The 16,163-nt window shown below is 42.7% G+C and overlaps 2 protein-coding genes across 3 annotated transcripts; both read right to left on the reverse strand.

The window, feature by feature from the left end:
* Window positions 1-831: 831 nt before the first annotated feature.
* Window positions 832-2,202, reverse strand: apoa4a (apolipoprotein A-IV a; the record flags this gene model as incomplete). Its single annotated transcript, XM_083646701.1, has 3 exons — window positions 832-1,411; window positions 1,862-2,012; window positions 2,163-2,202. The coding sequence occupies 3 exons, from the start codon at window positions 2,200-2,202 to the stop codon at window positions 832-834; spliced, it is 771 nt and encodes a 256-aa protein (XP_083502827.1).
* A 3,737-nt stretch (window positions 2,203-5,939) lies between these two features.
* tomm40l (translocase of outer mitochondrial membrane 40 homolog, like) lies at window positions 5,940-13,634 on the reverse strand. Of its 2 annotated transcripts, none has more exons than XM_083645528.1 (10): window positions 13,599-13,634; window positions 11,951-12,159; window positions 11,767-11,834; window positions 10,254-10,346; window positions 10,040-10,141; window positions 9,736-9,841; window positions 9,210-9,332; window positions 8,324-8,400; window positions 7,820-7,922; window positions 5,940-6,846 (listed from the first exon to the last, which is right to left on the reverse strand). In XM_083645528.1, exons 2-10 carry the CDS (start codon window positions 12,156-12,158, stop codon window positions 6,707-6,709), a joined length of 1,020 nt encoding a protein of 339 aa, XP_083501654.1. In that variant the 5' UTR covers window position 12,159; window positions 13,599-13,634; the 3' UTR covers window positions 5,940-6,706. The 2 variants fall into 2 exon arrangements, with proteins under 2 accessions (XP_083501654.1, XP_083501653.1); XM_083645527.1 differs by lacking the exon at window positions 13,599-13,634 and adding an exon at window positions 13,165-13,211.
* Window positions 13,635-16,163: the final 2,529 nt, after the last annotated feature.

Consider the following 16,163-nt stretch of genomic DNA (forward strand, 5'->3'; position numbering starts at 1 on the left):
ATCATATCTTTCTTATTGCATTTAGTGGTTTGTTGTCAATGGCTGAATTGATGGTCGGGAAGCTGAATTGAGAACTTTCTTTGAGAACCTGAACAGCCCATAATACTATATGATGTGACAGTTAGGAAAGCTGATATCCTTTGATCAGAATGTCATTTTGATGACATGATTTTGATTTCGTTTGATCAGAAAGGATCCTTTGATCCCATCCGCCCTTCAAGTCTCAATGAGTGTTTACAGGCCCTTTTAAAATGTCAATCTTATTATAGGGATATGCATGTGTTCTGCATGTGAACACCATAGCTGTTTCCCCAGTAAGATCTTTAGTGAGTTTCCTTTTTTCCATTTCCAATGCCAAGAAAACTCCATGACACCAGAAAACACATTTAACTTTTTTATTGTTTTGTAGCAAGCAGTTGACACTTGTAAACAGTCACACAATAGACCCTTCTCACGGGGGCCATTTTGTGTGGAAAAGGCCGGGTAAACACAGTTGCAAGCAAAACACTAAGGAGGGGTTCAAACTTCCATGAGTGGAATTTGGAAACCCTCACTAGTGTTTTGCTCGCACCTGTGTTTATTCTGCCTTTTCGACACAAAATGGCCCCCGTGAAAAGGGTCTTATTGATGGGGGAAAAAATACATTGTTCACATGGTTGCTTATGATGCCATTTTCTCAAGAGCTTAGAAAATGAAGTGTTAATATTGCACTTAGTATCTGTCCCATAATCGCTGCCCTGTTCAACAGATTGTTACTGACCAGGCAGTAGAATTACAACAAATGACCCTTTGTGAACTACTTCTAGCAGGCTTAGAAAAATGTTGGTCCTTTTACTGGGTCAGCTTGGTGAAGGAATTCCAGAGTGCAGTCAGCTGCTCCTGCAGGTTCTTGGCGTTGACATCCAGAGTCTTCTTCAGCTCCTCTCCATAGGGAATCAGGCTCTGCTGGATCTCTTGGGTTTTCTGGGCCAGCTGGGTCTGGAAGCTCTCAGTCATGGGGATGACGCTCCTCTTAAACTCCTCCAGGCTCTGGTCCATCTTCTCCTTTATCTCGTCGGCGTAGGGAACGATGTGGTCCTGCATCTGCTTCGCGCTCGTCTCCAGGGTGGCCTGCAGCTGCTGGCTCTTCTGCAGCAGTGTGGCCCTCAGGGCCTCGGGGTCCATGGCCTGTGCGAAGGGCCCTGCGTCACGCCTCATCTCCTCCACCTGCCTCTGGAGGTCGGCTCTGAGCTCCTCGGCGTAGGGCTGCAGGTGAGCGCTCACCCCGCTCAGGTCCTTCTCCAGGCGGGCCTTCAGCTGATCGGCCTCCTGGGAGAGCTTGGTGAGGAGGTCCTGGGTGAGAGGAGTCACCCGAGTCCGCAGGACGTCGGTGATCTTGTTGACGGCATCGGTGCTCTCAGAGATAAGGGTGCTGTGGAGGGAGAAGCAGAGAGAGGAGGGGCTCAGGTCAATCCTGATTAAGTCATCAAACTATAGTTTTATTTTTATTTTTATTTATCCTTTATTTAACCAGGAAGGTCCCATTGAGATACAATATCTCTTCTGCCAGGGAGTCCTGGTCAAGATGGACAGCAAAATAAAAGGTTTCATGTAAAAAAAAAAAAAAAAAAAAGAATACAAACAGGGACAGATAACATCACAGAATACAGACAGAAATACAATAAGCAAACACAGACTACAAGGATTAAAGGCTAAAAAGAAGGGCTAAAAATAAACTTGACACTCGCACATTTCACATGCAATGACATTGTTCTATAAGAACAGATTTTAGAGTGTTTTTAAACATGTCCAGAGGGGGTAAAGATTTCATAGTTCTGTTGTTCTGTTCGTTCATTATTATTTTTTGCGACTTTCAACTTACTTGACTTCCCTTCCCAGGTCAGACTGCCTGATCTGCTGCAGGGAGTCCTCAGCAGTGACCGTTGCCTTGGCAACGTAGTCCCAGAAAGCATCCTTCACCATGTCAACCTGGGGCTTGGGCTGGCTCTGCCATACAAGATTGGCATTGCAACCTGCTGAAGAAGTGGTCAACTTAATATCAAAACGACCAAATGCATTTATTGCCACATCTGACCATGGAATACTTTATCATTGTTCCACCTTTACATGTAGACACATCTGTGCTGTGCATGTATTTCAATCAAACCTCCATCCTCACTTACCTGTGAAAACAGCGAGGACCAGGACTACAAAGACCTTCATGACTGATGCTTCAACTGAAATTTAAAGAAAAGAAAGATCTAATTATTAAGCTGCATTTCCCCCCAGTTTTCTCTGTTTTTCCATTGACTGAAGAAACTAAAAGGAGAGCACAGCCTGCTAGTATCTTACCTGTACAGATGAGCCTGCTGCAGTCAGTTAGCTGTTGAATGCGGTCGGTGCAGTGGAGGGGTAACGGCTGAGTGTGGTGTATATATAAGGAGCTGAGCGCTCTGCAGCCAGGTGACACGGGAGCAAAGTCCACTGCTGACTGCCCTGCTGTCCGTCTCCGGTCACTGCTGCCTCCACATCACAAACACTCGACCTCAGATGGACTTTTAGAGGTGAGGGAAGTCCTCTGACTTCATTACAGGCTGATAAAACCTCATGTACACAGCATTTTACATGGTTTTAAAGTTCAGTTTTAAAGTTTTAGCTTACTTATTCTTTTTAACAAGTGTTTTGGTTTAGATATTTCCATTGTTAATCTGTGTATCCTTGTGTATATTTTTTATTCATCTGGGGCTGGCTTTTTTGTCGACATGACCGATGTCATCAGTGGTCACTTGAGCAATTGTGATGTCATCATCAGTGATGTCATCAGTGATGGCATCAATGATGTCACTCGAGCAACTGTGATGTACTGTAGTATGAGCCGATGGCGCACAGTTGCACGATGGCGCCTACGTGGGTGGGCAGTGTCTGTCTGTCTGTCAGTCACGATTTTGGGAGCCGTGGAGCGACCGATTTCCATAAGTGTCACTCGAGCAATGGAAGTGATGTCATCAGTGATGCTATCAGTGATGTCACTCGAGCAATTGTGATGTCGTCAGTGATGTCACGTGAGCAATTGTGATGTCATTAGTGATCTCACTCGAGCAATTGTGATGTCATCGGCGATGTAATAAATTATTGATTATGGAGATGTGCTTTTCATGAATGCTCCTGACCAAACTTAAAGAAACTGGACACGGTGTACCACTGTGCTTTGTGTTTTATGACTAACTGCAGCTATCGTGTATATCATTACACTTTGTATGCTGTTGCAAATTGTCCATCTCTATCTGTCCGTAGACTCTCTCACTGGCTGACTTGTATCTATAAATCTATTCTTGGGCTTCTTCCTACATATCTGGGTTTACACATGTGTAGAAGCCTCAGCCATTATGGCCTGCGCTCTCAGGACATCATTCAGATGCAGGTCCCGAGAGTCAGAACTGAACTGGGTAAAAAGGCTTTTACATTTTCTGCCCCCTCCACCTGGAATGATGTGCAGAAGGACTTGAAACAATCTAATCTTATAACTCATTCAGGTCAATCTTAAGAGACAGAGAAATTAGTTCTCTTGGCTCTTGTGATTGCCCTGCGGTGTAACCACTATTGTTTCCTGAGTGTGTGACTGACTGTGTTATATCTGTTTATTTTGTGTTTGTGTGTATTGATGAAACTGTCTTTATGCTGCCGTTCTGGCCAGGTCGCTCTTGGAAAAGAGGTTTTAATCTCAATCAGTTTTTTTTACCTGGTTAAATAAAGGATATTGATTCATTGATTTAATGATACATTTAATATAAAAAGTGTCATTTTTCAACTTTCAGACATTTTTGCATAAAAACATGAATTCTCAGATTGGCATAGGGATACATTTCATGCAGTTCAGTTTTTGGTCACATGAAATTGATCCCTATGCCAAACATGAGGAAATGATAACGGGGAATGATAATGGGCACAATTAAACAAAGCAAATACTTTCATATCCTATTACAAAATCTGAAAAAAAAAATGAAACCATAAGAAAATTTAGGCTACTTGGAGTTATGTAATAAATTAGCAAAGAATACTTAGAAGGCTTTAAAGTAATTTCTAGCCTATACATAACGGGGGTGATGCAGCAGTGATACAGTAAACTCCAAACTTGCAAAGTAAAAACATTAGATTAGATAATCAGGTTATTGTTGCCAATGTTGCATTGTCTCTATTTACGACTCTAGACTCACAGAGTAAACATAAATACTGAGACATGCACCAAGAAATCCTCTTCATGTTGGCTAACTATCACTGTCAGCTAAATCCAGTGAAATGTGAGAAGGACTTTGCTCCAGTTATGCCATCTGACCTGGTGCAGATTATGTGAGGAGAGGAGTGTTGCTTTGACTTATGCAGCAATTCCATCCTGAGGGACTGATAAGACAGTTGAGCTGATGTCTTCCTTAACTGCTGATGTGTTCAGATGTACAGGGAGGCATGGAGGAAGATAAACATGTCAAAAGTGGGAGGAGGACGTTAAATATCTTCATGAAAATCTGGAAAACATGTTTGTTGATAACACTGTCGGGCTGCAATGTTGCAGCAGCTACTGTGCTTTGAGTTTACTACTCCTGTGATGACGGTGATGATGACAACTATTACATACAGTAAGTACATAGTTCAGTCTTGTTGGCTGTTTCTGATCTGGATTATAAGCCATGATTCATTCTTGAATGAATGAAATTCTTGGTCAGTCACCTATGTCACTTAAAAAAGTTTCTATGTCATACTACAGTAGCCTATATGTTTTATGTTGACTTATGTTTTTATACTCGCTGCTGCACAAATCGGCCACCAGGGACAATACAATTGACTTAACTTAGGATCTCCTAACATGGGCCGTCCTGGTGGGTTTGAATCCTGCCCAGTGTCATCCCCCAGCTCTCACAACTATTTAAAAAAATTGTCTAATAAAGGAGAAAATGCGACAAAAATGATCTAAAAATAAAAAGATCCTCTTAAAGTTACTACAAGCCACTTCTCTACTACATGTCTTTAAAAATCGGTTTAACATTTGGTTTGTTTAAATCACAGAATATTCTATTCTAATATTACCTAATATTCTATGTGACATTTTCACTTTGCCTCCTCTTAATTTTCACCCAATTGTGAGAAGTGTTGCCCTCACTGCTTTCTGTATAGCAGGCCGAGTGAAAAGCCAGCAATGACACTGCTGTACATGATGCTACATGAAGCAGAGTATAAACCCATGTTCAACCCATTCTCATGCAATGAAACATTCAGTTCAGGATGAAGAGCTGTGACAGCGAGGACATGACGTGGAGTGACAGCAGGGCGTGCCAGCAAAGGACTTTGTCCATCAACACAGCTATAAAGTTTCAGAGAGGAAACCTGCACCACACACACACACACCAGGCAGACTGTCGAGAAGACAAGCTCCCTCCCATCATAACCAAAACTGCCTCAAAACCTTCACCTGTCTTCCAGCCTTAACGTGCCGACCCCCCCCCCCCCCCAGCCACACCAAATATTTATTTAATTTATACCCGTTATCTATAGTGAATTTCACAAAATAAAACTTGACAACCGAGTTCAGTGCTGCGTCCTAATTGGCATGCATGAGTTATTGTTTTTTTATAGCAAGTAATTCCTATTTAGAGCAGGAGCAAGTACACGCACACAGAATCTTCTTTCCAGAAGGCAATGAGTCACCCCAACGGCATGTCCCCCCCTATTTTGAAGTTTTTGTGGGCGTGCCGCGTTCTCATCAAGGGTCAGAGGTTAAGATGTGTCGTATTCATTTGCCGTTTCATAATGTGGGTGTTGTGAAACCTTTTGAGACCGTAACTGTGAGATATACAAAGGAAGCTGACTTGACTTTATAGATAACGGGAAAGCAGACACTTGATATATCAAAGACCTACTAAAGTCAAGAAACAAGACATTCACTTCCTTTTTTGTAAGAAATGGCATTTATGCATTCCCAAGAGGTATATACAGGTAATATATACTGCTCCATATATATGTACCATAAAAAAGGCGACAAAACAAAACAATGATGGATTGTGAACCGTGACACACACACACACACACTCCTTCCTGGTACTGTAACCGCGGTTTGTAACCAAGAATCCCCCCAGACAAGCAAATGAGAACGATTTCATTCACTTCATGCCAAGACTGACTTTACAGTACAAAACAAGGATAAAATTCAAAAACAGAACAAAACCAAATGAGACAGGCACTGAACTAAGTGATAAAAACAAAGCACTGTACTCCTGTAACGTCTCCGCGACAACCAATGTGTTACAATGTAACACATTGGTTGTCAGGAGACGTCATGTAACGGTTACATCATACATCTTTCTACTGCCTATTGGTTTCTGTATTTGTGTTGGGAGTCCATGGTCAACTGTCATCACCAAATTTCTGACAAACATTCTTTTGTTACTTTTTTCATAATTCTGATTAACTCTATTATACGATTAAATGTATTTTATTTACATAGTTATCTTTCAGTGATTCTACTGTATTCGCCACACATTATTTTAACATGACTCGTACACCTGGGAAACCAATAACAGGACAACGACCAAATCTGCTTTAAGAGATATGAGACAATTTGAGGTGATGCGACATTGAGTAGTGTATATGGCATAGTCTGCTTGTCCACGGTGTGTTTGTCCATTCTGTGTGCAGTCCGTCCGGGGGCCGTTTCTTTCCCCTGTTTTTCCAGTCAAGTCTAACCGATGGTGACGCCAAAACCGCACTGGAACTTGTTCTTGTGGTGGTTGAGGAAGGTGCAGAGGACGAGGGTGAGAGGTAGGGGGAGCAGCTTCTTTTCTAACGCCGCACCGACTACCCAGTTACTATCTACTGAACCTGGAGGGGGGACGGGAAGCAGAAAAAAACAGACACTTGTGGTAAACCCGGGGACGATATGCAAAAGACAGGAAGAACATTATAAGATTATAAAGTGGTACAAGACATTTACAGACACATGCAACTGTCTCTCAGCACAATGACAGTACCGACTTCTCAATCAGTGCTGCGATATTTTTGTCAGATGCTTTAATTGCTCTGTGGTGTCTTCTTCTTGTTGCCGGTATTTTTTGGCGCACTGTCAGCTGTATCCTTAGGTGTGACTATGCCCATGCTACTCCAACATAACGGTTTTTATTATGATTTTGTTTCCGTCTGCAAAAAGCTAGCTTTCTTTTGCAATTATTGCCCTCTGTGCCAATTCCCCACCAAGAGGTCTCTTCAAGGCGTCAGTCATCGTGAATCTTGATTAGTTCTTAATCGAAAAATGTCCACGATGTCAACTGCTGGTAAATGTTAACTATGTTTGCAGGGTACATACAGACATTACAAGATTCAACTACTTTTTCAAGCACCTTTTTTTCCCCCACTTCATTTTCAAGGACTTCACTTTCTGTTTTTTCCTGACGCCCTAGTGCAGCGAACAGGACACATACCCCTAATCCGGCTTCCCACCCACAGACACAGCCAATCGTGCCTGTATGGATGCCCCGACCAAGCCGGAGGTAACACGGGGATGCAAACCTGCGACCCTCGTGTTGGTAGGCAGGGAATCTACCGATACACTACCCGATTAGAAGGACTTTTTATGGAAAAGAAAAAGGTTAAAAAAGGGTCTATTTTCAAAGTATTCCAGTACTTGATTCACCCCCCGCCTCAAAATTCAAGCACCTTTGTCTGAACCCTGTATTTAGCAAGTCGGTCATTTCTAGTGGCATCTCGACAGGTACCAGTTGTTCTGAGACCCCCCAAACCCCAGTAACAGATGTAAGGGTTCTCTTGACATACAGTGTGTTTACAAGACAAGTCGTACCTTTGAATTGTAAATTGGCTTTAGGCACATCTAGCTGGTAGCCAAATGATACACTAGTGTCTTGCATACGAGTGCTTGCCTCAAACTCCACACCGACCTGCAACTGTTCAAGACAAGAGCAAAGGACAATGAGTTCAGGATGAAATGCAGATATGAAATATTGGCAAGGCACACAGAAGCATGGTAATTGGACATACATTTTTAATAAATACATTTTTAAAATAATTGTATTATTATTTTTGTTGTTGCTATTATCATCTGTAAAGCTGCTTGGAGTACCCAGTGGGTGGGGTTTACCACACAAGACAATTAGTCAAACTTAAAATCCAAGTATTTGAAACTATACGTTGTCAGTGGATGATAAATGACCAAATTATGACTAGAAATGTCCTGATGCAGGAAACCCATCTTTCCTCCAAGGAGATTAAGAAAGCAACAATACAGACTATTTAGTGTTTGACTCAAGTCTTACAGCTCCAGGACAGGTCAAAGGTCAGAAAGTACCTGGTCATTAGCTTTGTGGTAGTAGGAGGCATGAACACCTGCTGCTCCTAGTGTCAACGTGGCCATGTAGTTATTGCCTGCACAAAAGAAGAAATAAACACATTAAGACCAGGGCTTTAAATTGACCTTTTTTAATCACCAGCCAATATGGCTCCTCGATTTTAAAGTTACAAGCCAATCAAAATTTCCACTAGCCAAAATGTGAGCCTAATTGCGAGAGGGGTGCCCCTTTTTTCACTCGAGCACCTGCCACTCGCCCCCAGAATGTCTGTGCACGTCACTGCATTTCTCCATTCCTCTGCTCCAACTCACTGCATGCATGTGCTCAACGGAGGGCGGTGCCTCCCTGTCTGTTTGTCTATCAGAAGGATTTATAGAAAAACTACCTGCTCAATTTTCTGCATGGAAGGGTGTAAACCAAGGAAGAGCCCGTTACATTACATTTTGGAGCGGATCCAGATCTAGACTCAAGTCTAACAAACAAGCAGTTGGCTTTAATTGGCGGAGGTTTGTGTTTTGCGTGAGCATAAACCAGGTGGTCGTTACACAGGACTTCCATGTGTCTGAAAAGCCACCAAATTGATAACACAGCTTTGGATCGCCGCGGTCTCATGCTAAATTTAGGATAGGAGGATTGTTTAGGCAAAACAGATGCAGTGATATAGAGCTTGCTTCATCACCAGTTAAATTGGCTGGTAACTTACCCGCCAACAGCATATTTCTATCCACATTTGGCGGGTGTTAATTTCAAGCCCCGATTAAGCCGCTGCATCTCTGATTAAATGAACAGATCATCTTCTGGAGGAGGAGTCACAAATTCGACCAATCCACCCATCGGTCAGTCCGGACCAGGTGGTGACGACGAATGATCCAGCATGTGGCTCACCTGTGTACCTGCCGACTAAAGACATGACGGTGCCTTCCTCCCCGGGCCTGCGGTGGTAAACGAGCTCCCCTCCCAACGCCAGTGTCGGGGTGATGGACTGGAGGTAGTGTGCAACAACTATACCTGAGAGGTGGAGGAAACCAAACAACACTTTAGCTGAGCTCACTTCTGTTGAAATGAAACAAAAGCACGCTTATTTGAAGACTTCTGTTCGAATTCAATATCTACTGCTTGAAAAACACAGACTCTTAGAAAATGATTGCCAATGGAAAGGTAACACCATTATGGTATTTATTTATTTTTAAAGATAGTAGGTAAGATAGTAGGTAACTCAAGTCCTTTACAGATTGGATGCTTTATAGAGTTCAGAAAATCTTAATCCAAAACAGGAATAACATTTCAATTATATTAACAGCATACTGTGAGTTTTAGGATGTGCCATTACTATTGAAAATTAAAATCAGGTGTTTAAATAGACACATTTCTGCGACACATGGTAACCGTGACGAGACCACCAGTGACCCACCAGAGCCGACGAGAACGTCTGGGTTTCCAAGTGTAACAGCTGCGGTAAAATCTTCTCCTCTGAACTCGGCATCGCATTGCCAGTTCACAAACTTCTGCTGTTGTGTCTGAAGACGTGACAGATATTCACAAACGTCAAACAACACGGACTACAGTGACAACAAAAATGGCAGCAGACTGGATTGTATCGGAGCTATATCAAGTATCTGTGGGTTTTTCAAACTTTTGACAGTACCCAAAGTCTAACCACTCCTGTAATGTGATAAGAAAGAAAGAAAGAAAGAAATATGAGCAGAAGGTTTTACCTGGAAGGCCAATTTGGAACGTATCCGCTCAGTGACCTGGTGGATGACCTGGGCATTAAGACTTCCACTGTTGTCCATGTCACCCACCATGACTGGAAAAGACTGGAGAAAAAAGAAAAAAGAAAGGTTGTACATTACAGAGTCCAAATCCTCCACAGACAAAAAGAGAAAACATCTGACAGGTGGGAACTACAGCAGCTTGAGGAGACCATACCTCTGCTGGACCCATCTGCTTCGATCCAACATAGGTAGCACCGAACCTGTAGGTGGAATCACCCATGGTGCTCAGCATCACAGTATGGTTCACCTGACAAGTAAAAAAAAAAAAAAGGGACACAGTAAAATGTATATGCATTTAAAGCGTTACATTTCTTTGGTCTGATTTATTATAGCGGAAACATTTACTTTGTTGCATTTATGTACTTGGTTTAGATTCATAGTGCCCAGTTACAAGTGAACCAGGGTTTGTAACAAAAAGTCACTGAATGTTAGGGCTGGAGTCTGGACCAGAATATTTGACTATTATTCGTTTGTTGGGTACTGGTATTTGGTTTTCAATTTCAGGATTCAGATATTCCTTATTTTCTGTGGGGGGCTAAAATGTAGGCCCTTGTTGAACTGGCACTAGGAGGACCCCGGGGGCGTCAGTAGCAGTGGGTCTGCCCAGAATGAGCGGACGTGGAGGAAATGCTTTGGCAGAGGGGAACACCGTGACCTGAGTGGGCTACAAAGTATGACAAATTCCTCGTTATGCAATCTTGAATATTGTGGCAATAAAAGTGATTGTGAAAATGTGTGAGGATAGGTAGTAGCTTTGCCCGCAGCCAATTACGTATGTCGTTGTTTCTAAATAACTGTCTGCGTTCCCAGAAGAGGTTGAAATTGTCAATGTAGGAGAGGTTGTGAAACGCCCAACACCGTGGCCACAGGAGGGGATGGGCTCGGACATATGAACTATTTCTGAACGGACTGATTTGTCACCGCAACAGAGATTGTTTTTATTATTATTAATTTAATTTTTAAATAGCATTGACGATTTGCTTTGGCAAAGAAATCCATCCTTTCTGATGAATCAGTGTGGCTGCAGCTGAGTCCTTCATGAGTCATGCTCACAGCTGCCTATAATATTTCTATAATCATTCAGTCATTTTACTGTAAGTAACTAAGTAAGTACCTTTATTGTCACTGTACAAGTACAATGAAAATACTGCTGTGTGCGTGTTCTCCCCCGGACCACCGGGGGAAGCACGGTAAAGCAAAAGACGTGTTGCAGTGCTATGCCATAGCGGCATAGCCTATGGCGTCCCCTCTCCCCCAGCCCCCTACCACATATTCCCTGATGATTATATATATATATATATATTCAGGCCAGCTCTACTGAATGTGAATACTGATTCTGTGTGTCTAGTTTGATATTATGTATGGTCTACTCTCCATAGTATATCTTGCATATCTTGCACCATGACAGGCAGAATTATTGTCCATAGTATTGTATGTTTGTATGGTGTATGGTTGTGGTCTAAGGGCTTCTAATCATTATGTATTTTAACATTCTGTCAAATAAAATTCATTCATCATTGTGTCTTGTCCTGTCCCTCTGCAATGTATGTGAGATCCTGTTGTGCCATGTGTGAGTGCATATGCTGTGAGAAAATTCAAACACAGTAAAGTAATTCTCAATCATGCTGGAATGGAAGAAAATCCCTGTGTGAGGGAACTTTACTGACCTGGAAATGATTGCTAAGGCCCTTATTGACGATGAGCCTGACACCCTCCATCTGCATGGGGAAGACCTCTAGAGGAAACAAGAATTTTGTGATGCCAGGTTATAACAATCACATAGTCTTCTTCACTCAATGCATTCAAAGCTCTAGTCTAGAGTGCAGTCATCGACCACTGACTCATCTTTACCTTTGCACTTGCGATGGCACTCCTCAAACGCTCCTGGGTTGGGCAAGGAACTCTCTGCCTCCTGCTGCTGCCCCGAGGCGCCGGTGGGGGGGATGACCGGGGACAATGGGGGTATCCCGAAGCCCGGCGGAACCGTCAACCCTGGGCCAGCAGCACCGCCAGGGGCTGGTGGGGGGTTGGGTGAGCTGGCAGCTAAAACACTCCCCATGCTGAGAGGGTATGACAGACAAAAAGGCAGGTCAGTGGTGTAGTGGTGCCTGGAGAAGTGGGTATACTCTTAATTTATGACTTTTTTTTTTAAGTGGCCAGCAATACATTCACGCGGTGTCGACGTCATAGATGTGTGGCATCACAATTGCTCGAGTGATATCACTGATGATATTGCTGGAGCGACATCACATCACAACTGCTCGAGTGACAGCTTAGTTTACACACACAGCCCTTCAATCACACTGTCTGGGCGCCGTGCGGAGCCTCTTCGCACACATCACCTGCCAATCACAGTGTGGGCGGAGCCTCTTACCAAACAATACCCGTCAATCAAACAGTGTGGAACTCAGTGAGTGATGTCACTGTGAAGGCGTAAAATACGTCTTATTAATTGTGGCCTTCATTTTGAAGTCGTGAACTCCGTTTACGAGACCGTAAGTCATGTACACGGCATGATTGACGAAGTGGTCACGTCGTCAGCATGCGCAATTGACTAGAAGCCACGAAGGAAAAAAGATACAGCTGGAAATATCAATATGGTCCTCAGACATAAAATGACTATGATCAATGTCCATGGCATTTGCTATTCCTTCAGTCTCCTTGCCCTGCAAGGTAGCAATTGTACACTATAGGGTGGATTTAGTAGTGGGTATCTCAATGCTGACTGAAAATTAAGAGGGTACTCCGTATCCCTGCACTACACCACTGAGGCAGTGGGTGGGTGACAAAGTAGACAAGTGGCTGTTATTAACATTGAGTATTAGGAAGGTACATCAATGGGTGATAACATCACAGCAACATGTAACATTAGTTACAGGCGTTGTTAAATGAATGACAGGTAGGTAATGTGGCTGTGGCACAATACCCAATCACTGACAGATCAAATACTGATTTAGACAGACAGGTTTAACCAACAATGAAGACACGATCACTCCAAAGCTGCTAATTAATTAAATCACTTGCCAACACCAGTCTGAGTAACAGCACGGTGTGTTAACCTTTACCTTTCAGACTGGTCATGCTCATTCATTAACAGAGAAGTAGCAGGGAAGAAAAGGCAGCTAACGTCACTCAGACAGCAGCAACAACGGGACATGATGAACACAACCAGACAGCAGCAGCAGCCACGTTTTAAAATTTCATTTACTTTCTTACTTATGTTTTGAAACATTTGAATGAGAACTGTCTCGCTTACAAGCTAGTCATGAAATGCTAGCTAGGGTAGCTACATGCTGCTAAATCAAGTGGCTAGCTGCTAGCTAGCTTTACAGTCAAACAGTTAAAAGACAAAAGAGCCTGGCAGTTTCACAACAAACAAAACACCCTGGGTGAATTAAATGAAGGGCCAATCTGCCAACTGTTATAATAATATGTGGCATTAATTTGTTCCCAGTGAAACCTCGTGTTTTAAAAGAGAGAGCTAACGTTAGCTACTCACGTTGTGATTTCCAGAGGACGATGCAGCCAGACGTTACATCCGGCCCCGGCAGTACCAACGAAGAAGAGATTATCTCCAAGGCCCGCCTACTTCTTTTAAAACAACGCGTTGATTGGATAACGGACCGTGACTTTGAGTTGTGTTTGGCAGAAACAACCATCAATCATTTCATGTGCAACCAGCATTTCCAGGCGTGCTGAAGAATGACAGGCGGGCCTCGCACCTTGGGCCACACCTTCACTCAAAGACGATTGGCTGATCACAGTGAAGTGAACTGCAGAGGGGCGGGGCAATATTCCCCGAAGCTACTGATTGGTGGAGAACTTCGACATGGTTTGGTTACAGCGTAGTGTAGTGAAATTTAAAGAAATAACGCTTTCAAGGTCAAATGGCAGCATGAGGGTTTCAAAACAGTCAAAAATAAGTATCACTTCTCCAAGAAAGTGTTTAGAAAAGTTATTGGGATGACATTACTGAGGCTGATTCCTGTTATTCAACAGCACTTTCTAAGTGCTTTATAAATTCAATTTTTCATATTCTACCCATCTTACAAAATGCCACTAATATTCCAATTTGCCTTAGGCAGTGAAATCTGATGTTAACAGTGGTGGAAATGTATGTGTGTGTGTGTGGGGGGGGGCTTGGGAACAGAGTTCCCAGAGTAAATGTTGAGAGGGCATGGCGAGAACAAGAGGGGCAACAGCACTCATGATCTACATAAAATTGGGGAGCTGTATGTGTGGATGTATAGAAAAAAGATAAAGACAAATACAGGCCGTTTTAATTTCAGTTCAATTTATTGAATTTCGTAACCCCTTGCATCTATTTCCATGTTATTAGAACAGTAGAGGATAGTGATCGGTGTAAAGTCATGAAATACGTCATGCCTCCCTTCACTGCACTTTGTAGGGACAAACTTGAACAAAACATTTTTGAATGACATGTTCTCATTGTTGCAATACCAGCCAATCAAAGTGTTTTTACCTAATGACCTATATGGGGAAATAAACCCAAAAGAAAACATGTACTGACAACAAGTCCTTAGTTTTGTACCTCATTTGACTCGAAAATGACCTCAAACTCTTGTGTGATAAACCTTATGAAATAAAGAAAACACTGAAGTTATTTTCCAGGTATGAGGGGTGAATGAAAGTATACATTTTCAAGGGTCAATTGTAGAATCATAACTCATTTCTGTGTTGCAGGGAAAATGCCACTGCTGTAACTTTCTCCTCTGTTCAGCTTCTTGTTAAATTGGGCCGAAATCGACTGAAGCATGGCGGGGTCAGTTACATCGGTGCCAAGCAATTCAAATTTCACTTTGCACAGCACTGTAAGTACTTGGGACAACTCAGCCATTCATTCTATTTCAAGTTGGGATATTTGTATATTTCTGATTTCCACCAATTCATTTTAAACACCCAGCAGCAACAATGCAGCAATGCTATAATTGCTACTTTACACCCCAAATCCAAACCTTTTCTCAATTGCTGCAAATACAAAATAGGTTGTCAGTTTGTTTTTTAGCATAGTTACCCCTTCCTTGACAAATATCACCCCCCCCCCCCCCCCCCCCCGCACAACTGACTAGACAGTTCAGAGTGCAATTAGACAAAAGACATCCTGACGACACCAGATGACAAATACACATCATTCAACATTCATAAGTCCATTTGTCATAACCTCCTTGGTGACCACGGACCATCAAGAGCGAGCCAATGAAAGGCGATACATGAATTTTGAGTGTAGCCAAATGGAAAGCAGGTAAATCTATGTCCAAACCAACCAGTCTGATGGGTCGAGCTTTTCGGGGAGCCAAACCATGACAAAATAAAACCTAAAATGGCAAATATGCTGCATCTTTTATGACAAATTGTTCACAATCCCTTCAGAATTATTTCAATTCAAATCATGAACAATTCACTAAAATTCAGACCCACCACATCAGGTTTCGATGGGTTCAGAGACATAAATGTCGATCTCTGCACTACTATAGGTTTCACTCTCAGGTCACGGAGGAGATCATGTGATGGAATCAGGGATGTGATCAGGAACACAGAACATGAAGATGAACAGAAGAACAGGAAAACGGACCCCCCCCCCCCCGCCCCCACATTAGAGATATGATTCATGTCCATAGACCTGAACCCTTCAAATGGGGGGGGGGGGGGACAATCACATCCCTGACAAATGAAAACACCCATACTGATATTTAAGACATTGTATGTCGCCAAAACAAAAACAAGACGAAATCTGCACACAACAGAAACCTGACATACATTGGTGACACTTACATGCAGCCTCAATCTGTTCACAAATTTATTATGAATCAGTCAATCAGCTGGCTCCAATCTGACTGAAACTATTTTTTTTAAGAAAACTGATTTTCCGAGACAAACTGTTCCTCCAATCCAATGACATCAATTAGTATAATGCTGGATAGTTTAGTTGAAGCTGCATGTAAACACAGATTTTCTTTATGGATCCCAGTCTGCCACAGCCATACACACACACACAAACACCTCATGCCCTCCTCTCTCCCACACACATACAGTTGCTTGGCTG

The sequence above is a fragment of the Poromitra crassiceps genome, assembly GCF_964638095.1.
Source record: "Poromitra crassiceps genome assembly, chromosome: 11".
Lineage (NCBI taxonomy): Eukaryota > Metazoa > Chordata > Actinopteri > Beryciformes > Melamphaidae > Poromitra > Poromitra crassiceps.

What these genes read in the sequence shown, in the direction of transcription:
- tomm40l (XM_083645527.1), bottom strand. Translation starts at nt 13,190, where the DNA reads ATGAATGAGCATGACCAGTCTGAAAG. An exon ending in GAGCATGACCAGTCTGAAAG is followed by an intron (nt 12,160 to 13,164) that starts GTAAAGGTTAAC and finishes ATACCCTCTCAG; the next exon opens with CATGGGGAGTGTTTTAGCTG. An exon ending in TTTAGTCGGCAGGTACACAG is followed by an intron (nt 8,401 to 9,209) that starts GTGAGCCACATG and finishes TCTTTTGTGCAG; the next exon opens with GCAATAACTACATGGCCACG.